Below are 14,810 nucleotides of genomic sequence, written 5' to 3'. Positions count from 1 at the left end.
CTCCCCGTGTCCCCTAGGGTAGGTACCCTCACATGTTCTCCCCGTGTCCCCTAGGGTAGGTACTCTCACATGTTCTCCCCGTGTCCCCTAGGCTAGGTACCCTCACATGTTCTCCCCGTGTCCCCTAGGGTAGGTACCCTCACATGTTCTCCCCGTGTCCCCTAGGGTAGTTACCCTCACATGTTCTCCCCGTGTCCCCTAGGGTAGGTACCCTCACATGTTCTCCCCGTGTCCCCTAGGGTAGGTACCCTCACATGTTCTCCCTGTGTCCCCTAGGGTAGGTACCCTCACATGTTCTCCCCGTGTCCCCTAGGGTAGGTACCCTCACATGTTCTCCCCGTGTCCCCTAGGCTAGGTACCCTCACATGTTCTCCCCGTGTCCCCTAGGGTAGGTACCCTCACATGTTCTCCCCGTGTCCCCTAGGGTAGGTACCCTCACATGTTCTCCCCGTGTCCCCTAGGGTAGTGGTACCCTCACATGTTCTCCCCGTGTCCCCTAGGGTAGGTACCCTCACATGTTCTCCCCGTGTCCCCTAGGGTAGGTACCCTCACATGTTCTCCCCGTGTCCCCTAGGGTAGGTACCATCACATGTTCTCCCCGTGTCCCCTACGGTAGTTACCCTCACATGTTCTCCCCGTGTCCCCTAGGGTAGGTACCCTCACATGTTCTCCCCGTGTCCCCTAGGGTAGGTACCCTCACATGTTCTCCCCGTGTCCCCTAGGGTAGGTACCCTCACATGTTCTCCCCGTGTCCCCTAGGGTAGGTACCCTCACATGTTCTCCCCGTGTCCCCTAGGGTAGGTACCCTCACATGTTCTCCCCGTGTCCCCTAGGGTAGGTACCCTCACATGTTCTCCCCGTGTCCCCTACGGTAGGTACCCTATTAGCCTAGTATTAGCCTAGCCTGACACAGAGGCGATGCTAATTCCTATTCACGCTGGTAAAGCCATATCACGGACCAGTGGTGTAAAGTCACTAAGTACTCTTAAGTACAATTCTGATTTATTTGTACGTCACTTGAGTACTTCCAATGTCCAATACTTTTTACTTCTATACTCCACTAGGCCTATACATCTCCGAGGCAAATATTGTACTTATACTCCACTACATTATTTGAAAACTAGTTACTTCATAGATTTTGATTATCGTTACATACAGCATATTAACAACTTCAGCCCTGTATAGGCCTATACATTTTGGCCATTTGAAAATAGCAGATCTACAAGCTCACAATGCGTCGCAATGCGGTGTATTGTGAGCTTGTAGTTCTGCTGTTTTTCAAAAGATTGTCATACATTTGAAAACTTGAAATGAGACATTCTGCACACCGAGTACTTTTACTGTTAGTACTTTAAGTACATTTGGATGGCAATACTATTGTACTTTTACTCAGGCACATTATAAATTCCCGGACCTTTACTTGTAAAGGCGCATTTTCTACATTGCAGTATATTTACTTGTGAGTATACTCTCTTCCAACATTGTCTAATCCATGGTATTATCGCCGGCTAATACCACGACGGCTACATGCTAATGCATATTCACGCTGTAGATACGTATTACCGACAGAGACGCCGATAAATCCCTCAGAGTTAAAACATGTCACCAAGGAGACTTAGAAAAGACTTGCATTGCCATTAGCATGGCTGGCACACACACACACACACACACACACACACACACACACACAGACTAACCTGTGGCAGTGCGCTGCTGGGAGGGGAACCATGATTTGTAGCCCACTGTGGCCATTAGCAAACACGCCACGTCTAATTACTCGCACTTGGGTGTGATTGCACGCGCATGTGCACGTGGTCCCCGGACGCGTGTGCGTGTGTGTGTGTGTGCACACTATTTCTCTCTGCTCAGGTGTGTTGCATCGTCCCTCCCTATGTGTCTTTCTCATTGTGGTTCTCCCTCCCTATAACGTGCACAGAATAATATGACCATAAACGCATGTGCAGGCTTTGATTTGTGAAAATAGCCAATCTACATCATCAATGGTCCGTGGCAAAGACTTACAATTCACACTTTAGGCATTTCGCAGACACTCTTAATCGACATACAGTAAGCAAGAACAACACATGGTAATACATCAAATACATATACAGTCATCAAGAATCACAAGTAAGTTAACCCATTTTGGGTCGGAACCCCTTTTGGTGTTGGCATTATGTTATGCTTTAGCTATTGAAAAATAGCAGATCTACAAGCTCATAGCTCATATCGTGCCACTGAGTGGCGCGCTACCAGCTTGTAGGTCTGCTATTTTTGAAAAATCGAAGAACGACTGACATATAGAAACATAGCTTTTTCAGAAAACTGTCAGGATGTATAAAGACATCCGTCTCAGGATATCTGTACAATGAATATTGCTCTTGTCCTTAGGCTAATTATAATGTTTTCATTGTGATCATGAGACCCCAATTACTGAATGTCAGGTCTCTAGGTGTTCTTCACAATATGACACTGATTTACCACGACATGCATTAGGAGTGCAACTATCGTACTAGTGGTTCTCACATGTTTTATCTGCAAAGACCCGTTTGAGAACTCTGATAGGGTACAGAATGTAACCACATGCATTACGTGTCCATTTGGTTCCATTACGTCCACCACAGGCCAGCAAGACGTATTTTTCACCTGAAGTAAGCTTGTGTGATACCTGACCTAACTACAGCGAGTGTTAACCCATTCGTACCGGTAAAGCATCTCTGTCATTCATTATATTGTCATATTTTCTATATTTATATTAAAAAGCATTCATTTTTTAAATGCTTTGGCTGTTCAAAAATAGCAGATAAAAGGCCTGCATGGGCTGTGTCTCAGCGGTCCATTATATTGTTGTTAACATGATGCATGTACACATCACACCCGCACCCACGCACGCACACACACACACACACACACACACACGCCCTCCGTCGACGTGATGTATGTACACATCATCACTTTGGTCTGTGATTTGAACATGGTGGATCATCCTCACTCTCGCTGAGAGACAATTTCACACATGACCTCCCATGCAAAACAATATACCACCGTGGAGGGGTGTGTGTGTGTGTGTGTGTGTGTGTGCGTGTGTGTGTGTGTGTGTGTGTGAGAGAAAGTGACAGCTGGTGTGCTCATATCCTCTCTCTATCTCTCTCTGTCTTCGCCTATGGTTAATTCATCTGGACTCTCCCTCGGCCTCTGTGTGTGGTTGGTCACCCCCCCCATCATAGCTATGGATTATTGATAAGACAAAATCAGTCATCCCGAGCAGAGCTTTAATTATACTGTTCATATTTGATGAATACAAGAGGAGGCGTCCATCGATCCAATCACCCTGAGAGACCGTTGAGACACATGCATTACTGGGTGTATCGATGAGGTGCTGGCCCCAACTTACCGATCTGTGTGTGTGTGTGTGTGTGTGTGTGTGTGTGTGTGTGTGTGTGTGTGTGTGTGTGTGTGTGTGTGTGTGTGTGTGTGTGTGTGTGTGTGTGTGTGTGTGTGTGTGTGCACGCGTGCACAAGTTTTTTAGTAGTAGAGTTGAGTAGTAGTAGTAGTAATAGATCTTTTTCAGAAAAGATCTATGATCTACAATCTCACAGCGCAGCACTCGGGGCCGCGCTATGAGATTGTAGATCTGCTGTTGTTTTAAAAGTCTTGAAAATGTGTGCAATTCTTGGAATATTATATCTTCTTCTTTCACATGCAACTCATTTTTTACTCATAACTTTGCTTCCCTGAAACAACATATTTTCAGATGGGGATCGGCGGGGGCCAATTACATAGTCATCGACGTGAAATAGTTAGAGAACCACTGATGTAGAAACGTGGCTTTCAGAAAACCGTCAGGATTTATAACAAGACATTTTGTACAATCTGGTCCTGAGTAATATATAAATGGGTTCATGGCTCTGCAGGTACTGTACTGTATATGGTTGAGAATGGTAATGGAATGTCTTTGCACTCTGCAGGAGGTTGAGATGAGTTATTCAGTCAGCCGTTCCACAACACTGGGGTTGAGATGAGAGTAATCCAGCGAGCCATTCCAGAACGCAGTGGGGAGGCCGAGACTCCTGCATGCGAGACGCGGAGCATAATGCATCTCTCTGTGCCAAAGGAGCGGTGTAGGATGTTGCTGCACATCGCTAAACAGACATTATATTGTCGCCTTGACGGTTCCCTATTTTATTATCGTCGTGAAAAGGAAATAAAAAAAATAACGGATATGCAGTATAAGGATTTCTGCCCGGATGCGGCAATGTTACGAATGGACAGAAGGATAAGGAAAGCGAATTTAAAGGTCCTTATTGCAAAACGGTGGGGGAGGGGGAGTGTGGTTTTTTTGACCCCCAGGGGTGAACTGGGGACAGGGAGGAAGTCCTTACATGGTCAGCAGACTCGGCGCACTCTATAGTATAGGGAGGGAAAAAAATCACACCTGTGTGAAGTGAGGGGCGCTAATATATTAAAGTCTAACTCATGTTGATTAGGTGATGTAATGGTGATATAAAACAAACGTGTTGCAGGTTTTTGAGTACCAATCCTGAGTCATGATTGGGACCAGATGTCCCTCTTTTGTGTGGGACAGTAGGCTACCGCATTTCCAAGACTTTTCAGGCGTCCCACAAATTGAGAACCCTGTACCACATTGTGACATGGCAGGCATCAGTGTTCAAATGCCCTAATAGCTATAGTGCCCTAATAGTTGGCTTTCTGCTGTGAAGCTCTCTCAGACTAAGTGTCTCTTTTCCTGTACCACAAACATTAAACGTCGTTAACAATAAAGAGACAATATGACGTAAATGACACATTATGACGTACATGTTGTCTTTAGTTCAACGTTTGTTTTGTATATAACGCATTGACAATGAAGGGAATATTTCACTTAATTCAAATAATGTGAAATCACTGAAAAGGCCTTTAACGCTGGGTCGTTCCACGGTCACCGCTGGCCTGCGGTTCAGGTTCCAATATAAGCACATTCGGTTGTCTCCACTCAGCGGTGTTCCCAATCTTCTCCTCTCTCTCCCCTGGGCAGAAACCGCATACTAAAAACGGGTCAACCAGGGGCCGAGGTGCAGGACGGTCCTCTTCTGACCATGACTGCACTTATAGAGTCCCGCCCCCTCGAGAGACCTAGAAAAGAAAATCCCCGTTCATTTTCCTCATAGACTTTTCAGAAAGTATTTATTTAAAGACGTCAGGTGTCAATACATCTTGTGACTGGTTTTGTTTTATTTGCGACTGCAGGTCGCATTTACTCTAACATTACACCTACATAGCTACATGTTTAAGCATTTATTTCATATTTACATGTCAATTTCAGCTATGACATTTATTTCTAAGTACGTGAAGAGTCTGTCAGTCTGCCTGTGCTATTAACTCATTTTGCATTCAAACTATCTCTGTATCAAAAAGAGTGCACATAGTATGGAGTTGACCTGTTCTGACATCCCATTATGTTCATCAAACCCTGTGCACTCAAGACATTCTCCATATGGTACAGAATTCATTCAATATGTTAATCTGACCACCCATGCCAAAGCGCCAGCGCTCGTCCACAGTCCCTATAGTCATGGCTGCCAGTTCCCACCTGATGTTGTGTGGGAGTTCAGACTGTGTTTGACAAAATGAACATGTCGTCCCGGCCGTTACACTCATATGGATATGAAGCATCAACTGACCGAGAGGAAACGCTATTGTTACTGCTGCTGAATTAGTAACATTTTCTCTATAAACAGACTGCATCATATATGAGTGACTGACTGTCACAAACGATACAGAGCCACCTACCTCCCTGACAATAACGCAGAGACGGCTTGTTTATTTTTGGACAACAATGCTTATATGAGACGATTTTAAGATGACCATGTTATTGGTAGTCTGGACGTACTGATGACATAGTCTCACTTCTCTCATTCATGTTGTGTTCATTATTATAGAGAGTTGATGACGTCACTTTTTGGTTACGCTGATTGGCTGAAGGGGTTGGGTTGTCTGTCAACATGGCAACCGCACTAATCAAAGTGTGTGTGTGTGTGTGCGTGTGTGTGTGTGCGTGTGTGTGTGTGTGTGTGTGCACGTGTGCTCGCGCTCTGTTTGTTCACCTGTATGCTGCTTTATATTCACTCAGTCGTAAATGTCAGTGAGGAGATAGTCTTGTTTGTTCGCTTTATCTGGTTCGTTGTAAAGGTCATGCATCTGACTGTCTGTCTGTGTGTGTGTGTGTGTGTGTGCGCGTTTGCGTGCACGTGCGTGCGTGCGTGCATGCATAAGCGTGTGTGTGTGTGTGTGTGTGTGTGTGTGTGTGTGTGTGTGCGTGCGCAAGCGTGCACATTTAGTATAGTGTGTGTTTGGTCTATACTAATTTCCATGAGTTACAATGGGTATTGGGTACTACATTGTTTGTAATGTTTTCATTTGAACGATTGTCTAAAAGCCACCACGTCTTTGTTTGTTCCTGTTTTAAAGTCTTACAATCAACACATACAGTAAAAGACTGCTCTTCTGAAGACACAGCTTTATCATTGGGAGCTTGTAGTGTGTGTGTGTGTGTTTGTGTGTGCATGCGTGTGTGTGCGTGCGTGAGTGAGTTGTAGCATGAGACTTTGCATGCAGCAGGCACTACAGTGGCTGGGTATGACTGATGGTGTGTCTTTATGGGAAAGAGTTGGAATGTGCTTCTGTGAGAGTGTGTGTGTGTGTGCGTGCGTGCATGTGCATTCAGATGGGAAATGCTCTGCAGTTTCTCCGCTGAAATGTCCCTTCACTGCCTGACGTGCAGGACTCACACACACACACACACACACACACACACATGGGGGCGACATGACAGAAAACGATTGACTGCCTCCGCTCGGCTGCCATAGCTTTTCAGAATGACTCTGTGTGAAACCAGGGTTAGGTGAGTGTGGCTTTTGATTAGGTTTCACTACCTGTGTGACATGGATAAATCTGTCGGCTCTACAGTGCACCATGGCCTGACCTGGTTCACGCATGTACAGTACAGTACATGCGCAAGCATTCATGCAGGCACGCACGCCAGCACGCATGCATGCACACACACACTGCGACTGCCTCTGCTTTAAACCTGGGCGTTGCAGGTTATTTCAGACTTTTTTCCAGTGGATTTTTCAGTTTGTGATAAGGCTCGCCTGTTGAGTTGCAAGCTGGACACGGTCCAACTTCTGGAGAGTATAGGGCTTCTCTTTAAATCCCAACGTAGAGTCGCGTGTCTGACAGCAACCCGGACATTCACAAGTTAACCCAACGTAGAAGTCGTGTGTCTGACAGCAACCCGGACATTTACAACCCAAACGTTAAGTCGTTTCATCACAAACGCCATGCAGAAGCTTCATTTTATCATTGTTTCAGTGCACGTTATAGTTGTACTATACTGACACAGGTCAGGACATTAAGAGAACAGCTGCGGTTGATTAGTGTGATCGTTGTGGGTAGTTAAGTGCTGCATGTGAGGGTGTGAGCGTTGTGGGTAGTTAAGTGCTGCATGTGAGGGTGTGAGCGTTGTGGGTAGTTAAGTGCTGCATGTGAGGGTGTGAGCGTTGTGGGTAGTTAAGTGCTGCATGTGAGGGTGTGAGCGTTGTGGGTAGTTAAGTGCTGCATGTGAGGGTGTGAGCGTTGTGGGTAGTTAAGTGCTGCATGTGAGGGTGTGAGCGTTGTGGGTAGTTAAGCGCTGCATGTGAGGGTGTGAGCGTTGTGGGTAGTTAAGTGCTGCATGTGAGGGCTATTATATTGGCATGATATCCACGCTGCATGTGAGGGCTATTATATGGACATGATTTCCACAGTGCTCCTATAAAGGCTCAAAAAACTGCACTTGACACTTTGAGTGTCACCTGGTGGACAAAAGTGGTACCGCTTGGGTGCCATGTAGCAGTGGCGTGCACAGACACTTTGAGGGGCAGGTGCTCAAGTGAAACAAAAGGGCACCTTATCTGGCGCGTGGAACCACCAGCTGCAACAAAACATTTCTCTAACACACACACACACAGCCGGCCCGTATCCAGTACTTCACAGATGGAGGGGTCCAATTGCCAACATGAAATAAGTTCCAGTTCCAGAAATAACCGAATATTCCATATGTGAGAAAAAAAAAAGGTCCATTGTGGGTGAATGGGAATTTTTCTCCATCACACTATCACTAAACACAGCATCATCGTTTTTTTCCGATTATAAAGTCATTATTTTCGGGTCAAAAACAGGTCTGCACAGCAGAAACAGCCTAACCTACATTTTTGATGAGCCTGCTCTCTGGTCATTTTAACTTTTTTCAATATTGGCATATTGCCTATGGTAAATATCATAATAACATCAACACATCAATTTAACTTGAACAACCAATGTCAATTTGAAGCATTCCCTGCTGAGAGAGAGAGAGAGAGAGAGAGAGAGAGAGAGAGAGAGAGAGAGAGAGAGAGAGAGAGAGAGACGCATCTCTCTATCGCATGTTAAAGAGAGAGAGAGAGACACGTCTCTATCGCGCATTAAAGAGAGAGAGAGAGAGGGGGGGGGGTCGCGTTAGCATCAAGCTAAGCGTACGTTCGTGGCGGCGGTGGGAATGGGATCATAATATGCATTGGACTCAACAACTTACTCTGACTATTCTTTGTGCTGGATTGGAGCAGTTGAAGGAAATAACGAGCAATATATATCCATTTGAAACGCGGGCTCCGCCATGACACTAGTCACACAGTAAACAAACTTGCACGTTACCACGTGTAGTACACACACACACGCCAGATTTCGAGAGAGAAACCAGCAAAGGTATGGAAAAACAAGCCCAAGCGACGTTACAGACAACACAAGCCCAGAATGACGAAGTCGCTTACAAAAAGCAAATTTGCCTGCCCTCAGTGATATACTTCTCCAGTACAGCAGTGCAGAACCGAGAGTGACACATTCTTTTGGATGTAAACTGCGGACACATACATCATGACAAATGTATAAATAAATATATTATAAGCTTTTAATCCAGAATTGATCGATGTCACCATGGGCCACATGCTATACACGTACAAATAAATTATACAAAACAATAAAAAAGTGTAAAAACATTGACGTTCAAAAGGGCATGTTGGTCCAGAGAGGGCCACTAAGGGGTGCTCAAGCACCCCTTGGCGTCTACGTATGCACGCCCCTGCCATGTAGGGATGTGCCGATGAGACATTTTGGGCGATATCGATATCGATGTAATTAATTGGCGTTATGGCCGATAACCGATATTACTGATGTCGATATGATCTCATTCTGTATTGAATATTTTTAATAATTTTGTCCTTTTGTTCTAAAAAAAATGTAACAGTGAGCTTGTAGATCTGTTCAAGATGTTACTTTGGGCTTGTTTATCTGTTAAGGCAGACCGATTAATCGGACCGATTAATCGAACCGATGCCGATTAATCTCCCATCACTAGTGCCATGTGATTAGAGACAAGTTTTGCTATCCCGTTTGTCGCCATCTTAAATGCTATAGTAGCAAATAGCGCAAATGCTAGCGAGCTAAGGCGACGTCCATCCGTTCTCCAGCAACGCCCAATATTCCAATCGCGATGCACCGCGGAATCTGAAATGAGCTCCAGAGAGCGTAAAATTGTACGCCCAAGAGTTACATTTTGTTAAAGTCTACACAATTAGAGAATGTATAACAATTGGTTTTGCTTTTGATCAACGTTTACCTGCTGTCTCTCCTAATGGTAGGACATCACAACAGAATTGTGGGCAAAATCCTTTTCAACGATAACTAAATATGTTTTCGCTTTGGGTCTGCGAGGCTAAATCTCATCAAATGGTGGTCCGTGTCCTTGATATGAAAAAGGTTGAACACCACTCGTCTAAAGCATCACATGTGTTGATGGAGTCCGGGTAGCTCAGACGGTAGAGCACTCGCCTTTGAACCACAAGGTCATGGGTTCGATCCCGGGAATCGCCAACTCAGCAGTCAACACATGTGGAGCTTGGCTTGCATATTACAGATCAAGGTTCAATGTTTCTTTATTTTGTCTCCCAAGGGAGAAATTTGTCTCGGACCCCAAGGACCCGCCCTGCAGCATACAGATACAATACAATACAATACAATACAATACAAGACGACAAAGGCACACAGTGACCCGTACAACATTAAAAAAAACACACACACCAACATACCAACATTCCTACTTTGTAAACAAAGTGGAAATGCAAATTTGGAACTGAAGACTGAAGAAGAGGAGCAATTATACAAAGTAGGGTGACATTGATGACATCACGATGAGGACAAAATCAGTTGAGCTGTTCCTGAGAGCAATTTCCATTAACACTTATATGATATGAAAGCCTGATTGTTCAAAATTGGTTATTTGTGGGGATAGAAAACACATATGGGAGCCCCAAAAACACAAAATAAATTGAAAAAGTTGAATTTTATGTTATAGGTCCTTTAAGAGTGTGATTGACAGAGGGACAAAGGAATGCTTGTACCTTTTTTCTTCTATTTATTTGCACGCATGCGTACCTCGTACCTGATGGCATTAGATGTCTGTTCACTGAAGGTAATCTCTCTCTCTCTCTCTGTCTCTGTCTCTCTCTCTCTCTCTCTCTCTCTCTCTCTCTCTCTCTCTCTCTCTCTCTCTCTCTCTCTCTCTCTCTCTCTCTCTCTCTCTCTCTCTCTCTCTCCAGACAAGTGTGATGAAGGTCTGGTGTCTCCTCTTCCTCACACATCGTTCAGCAGCTCCTCTGTGTTCACCAGTGGCTATGCCCCGGGATACGCCAAGCTCAACAGGAGAGGAGGTACGTGCACACACACACACACACACACACACACACACACACACTACGCTCCTGGATACGTCAAGCTCAAGAGGAGCTGATATACGTGGCAGGTTACAACTAACCCGTGGCAGGTTACAACTAGCCCGTGGCAGGATACAACTAACCTGTGCAGGCTTCCTGTGAGGTTTATAGGCTTTGGGTTTAGGGTAGGGTGTCGGACACGTGACTGTAGGACTGTTAGTACGTCGAACCAAACACATGCACCATAATTTCATATTCAGAGACCAACAAATGTATCCCCCCCTCTCTCTCTCTCTCTCTCTCGCTCTGAGTGTATCTCTCCTCTCAACCCCTCTTATCTTGGGGACTCCAGAAGTGTGGAATCATTTCTACATCGGTACACAGCGAGCAGATACAGTACATCTGTGTTTGTTCACTTAATAATTCACGCGGAATGTCTCAGTGAAGCCACAGTGCGACTGGACGAGGAGATATGATGTTATGACCGCTGTAAACAACCCGGAAGGCCGCAGACACGTCAGAGGACGTTACATCCTTGACTTGTCAAGAAGATTTACATTTTATTGTATTGGTGAGGTCACCAGTTCGATCCCGGGCTCCCCCAGAGTTGGTGTCAAAGTGTCCTTGAGCAAGACCCTGAACCCCCTAATTGCTCCCGATGTGCAGGTTGGTGCCTTGCATGGTTCAATGGTGTGTGACTGTGAATGGCATCTTTCTTCCTAATCCAGTTAACCCTATAACACTAAACATATTTTTGTTACACCATCGCTAAACACGGGTAGGCAGTGGCGTATATATCGACTGTGCAACCGGTGCACCGGGGCCCAGCGCCCCCAAGGGGCCCATGAAGGGGTGAAAGGAAGAGTAACACCAAGGATTCGTCAGTGATGTCACTGACTGACTGGTTTATAAACAGCTTCAAGTCCGTGTTGCATAACAGTGACATCACTGTCCACTCCTTCTTGGTATGTTGACCACCTACCTTGTTTCAACGTGTGTGTTACTGCATAATTATGTTTATGCAGCGCTGCCTGTCAGCAGCACAACAGCTGTAGCCTATTCTGTCACGTTCCGTCGCACTAATGAAACACTAGATATTATGGGGGGGGCCTATCATATAGAAGGCAAAATCTGTGAAAAAGTGCATATTATTTTAAAAATATTCCATATGTGAGGAAAAAAAAGGTCCATTGTGGGTGAATGGGAATTTTTCTCCATCACACTATCACTAAACACGGTTGAAATTCACCCGAACGCCTGCCTGTAGAAAAACATCAGGGATGTGGGCAGGGAAACAAACCTACCTTCTATGATGTCACTGAGCATCATGAAGGTATACTGAAAGACCCACCTGCACCTCAGACATCAGCAACATTACGCAAATTACTAAAATAGTGGTCCGGGTGAAAATCACCCGTGTTTATAGTGTTCTAGGGTTAAGATCATATTTCAGATCATTTTAGAGATGGTATGAAATGCCAAATGAAATGCCATAGACAGATCATTGGTTCATGTCAAAGGAATGTCTCCTCAGACTGGGATAGTGTTGTCACATAAATGGATCAGTCTTCATCTCAGTGCAGGAGCAGCTTCACGTTAATACGGGGAGCAGCAGAGCTGACCGTATCGCAGTCCATACACGTCAACACACTATTGATGTGTGATATCCATAAAGAATACGTGTGCTCTGTGCGTTTTTGCAGCTCCAATGCATGGCTTTTTGAAATGACGTCATAAGGCCGTCTATGGACGTTTTAATGCTTGTTTAGGGCACTGGTGCATGTGGTGCTTTTGACACTTGAGCTTCACTTTTATAATACGTCTGAATGTGAATTAATAGCATTTTTTTTTTAATTTCCTTTCTTTTTAAATATTCAGGTAGGCCTATACTAGTCAGCCTTGCTGAAAATACACTGCAGATATATAGCCTATAGCTATAAATAACCGGGGGCCGCATCATAGGATGTGTACGTTTGCGATTGTATTTCCGTTTTCCTCCGAGACTGCAACACTGCTGTTTAATCTTTGGCAGGAAATGAGGAGTATACTGAGGCAGATAAAAATAAATATATCCTTCTAGACTATTTCACAGTTTTGTTTTACCTATATTTATATATACTGTATGTCAGTGGTGCTCAGACATTTTCATGTCAACAAATAAAAATCCAATGACTATCGATATAGATGGTATAGCCTAAGTAATATCGCTGTGTTTTTGAAGCCGTTGCAGTATAAGTGTGCATGTGGGGACTTCAGCTGAGAGCAGAGAATACACAGGTGAGAGGAGAGGTCGATGGAAAATTGGCAGGTGCGGGAAAAAAGGGCTCTTAACACACATGGAGGTCCCACGTGGGGCGAGAGAGGTGAGTGTTGATGGAGAGAGAGAGAGAGAGAGAGAGAGAGAGAGAGAGAGACCTGTCACAGGCAGATGTTGAGGGTTGAGAGGATGAGGATGTGAAGGTGGGGTGGAGGAGAACTGGTCCATTAGAAGTAAAAGTACGGAATTCAAAATGTTCTTGAGTAAAAGAACCAAAGTATTGGCAAAAGTATACTCATCATGCAGAATGTCTCATTTTGGGGTTTTGAAATGTATGTAACCAACTTTAGAAAATGGCAGATCTACACACTCAGGAGCTCACAATGCGTGAGTGACATGTGAGCTGAATATGTTTTGTAATGGCAATTAAAATCTACCAAGTATAAACTACCGGTATAGTAACTAATGTTTTCAAGTACATTTATTGGAGTAAAAATTACAATATTTCCCTCTGAGTGTAGCATACATTAAGTAAAAGTACTGGAAATCAGAAATACTCGAAGTACAAATACCTGAAAATGGTGGTTACTTGGTTACTTTACACTACTGCTAATATTTTGTTCCAGGGACCCCCAGAAGCAACAACGATTTGAGTCAGCAGATCTATAAGCTCATATAGCACGACACAAACTGATGCGATGTGAGCTTGTAGATCTGCTATTTTTTTAATAGCCAAAGCATAAAATAAAGGTTAAAGTGGTTACTAATCTAAAATGACACAGAGGCTTCTTTCCCGGTTTAAACTCATTTACCGCCAACAGCGCCATCTGGTGGTGGCTCAGGGCACCATCCAGTCGTTGAATATAGGTAAAGGATCTTATTCTGAAAGCCGTTTCACTCAGAAACTGCGAGCCAGGAAGTGAAAATCTGCTATGTCCCACGATTGTCATTTAATGAACCCAACATTCATTTTGGAAACCGATTCTCTAAAGATCTATAGAAATGAGGTGCAAATAAAGCTTGTTTTGACCCAAAATGAAGATATTACGATTCTAAAAACTGTCCTCATATAGACAGCATAAGCCAGCGGGATTTTAATTTACGTTTTTTTTTTTTACCACACCGGAACCGGAGTGTTATGAGCGTGTATACAGGACACAGTTGTGAACTGCAATCAATAAATTGATATTAAAATATGCGTCCGGAGCGAAGATGATCTCGGCGTATAGAGGGCGTTTGGACAGGAGGCGTCAAAAGGCAGGTCTAGGCGCCACATTTGATGGGATGTTGATCAAATCACTGGTGTCATGTTTCTCCTGGAGGGTATAATATATACCCCGTAATGTGATTTTCATTGATTGTCGATGAGTTGTATATTGACAGGACACGGCTTGACGTGAATGTTGATGAGTTGTATTGACAGTAAATGGCTTTGACGTGATGTGAGTGATGGTGACAGTCATCACCACAAAGTGCTCCTGGAAAAAACCTCCTCGGGGGAGATTTATTTATATATATATAGGACAGGTTTCGCATCACAGGAGATGGAAACATGATTTCAATCAATACATCCCCTGTGGTAATACATCAAATGTGCATGTCGAAATCAAATACGATGTAAAATCTTAAGGAGAAATAAACTTTACCGTTTTTGAGTGCACATGGTGCAACCACTCCTATACGGAGCTATGTGTTTGTCTCTGGCTGGCTGGCTGTGTCCCTGCAGGGTGCCTGGCTGGCTGTGTCCGAGCATGGAAACACACACACACACA

At 44.4% G+C, this 14,810-nt stretch overlaps 1 protein-coding gene across 1 annotated transcript in view; it reads left to right on the top strand.

Moving 5' to 3' along the window:
- The window catches only part of LOC308336483 (contactin-associated protein-like 2), a gene marked incomplete at both ends in the record, with an annotated part of 182,078 nt that overhangs the window by 71,216 nt on the left and 96,052 nt on the right, over nucleotides 1-14,810 (top strand). Inside the window, one exon of the mRNA XM_080793848.1 lies at nucleotides 10,668-10,778. Within this exon, the coding sequence (XP_080649974.1) occupies nucleotides 10,668-10,778 (111 nt within the window). The remainder of the gene's footprint in view (nucleotides 1-10,667; nucleotides 10,779-14,810) is intronic.

This window comes from Protomyctophum bolini (genome assembly GCF_963924005.1).
Source record: "Protomyctophum bolini genome assembly, chromosome: 21".
Taxonomy (NCBI): Eukaryota; Metazoa; Chordata; class Actinopteri; order Myctophiformes; family Myctophidae; genus Protomyctophum; species Protomyctophum bolini.
Note: the sequence above shows the minus strand (reverse complement) of the source record. Positions and strands in the feature narration are given on the sequence as shown.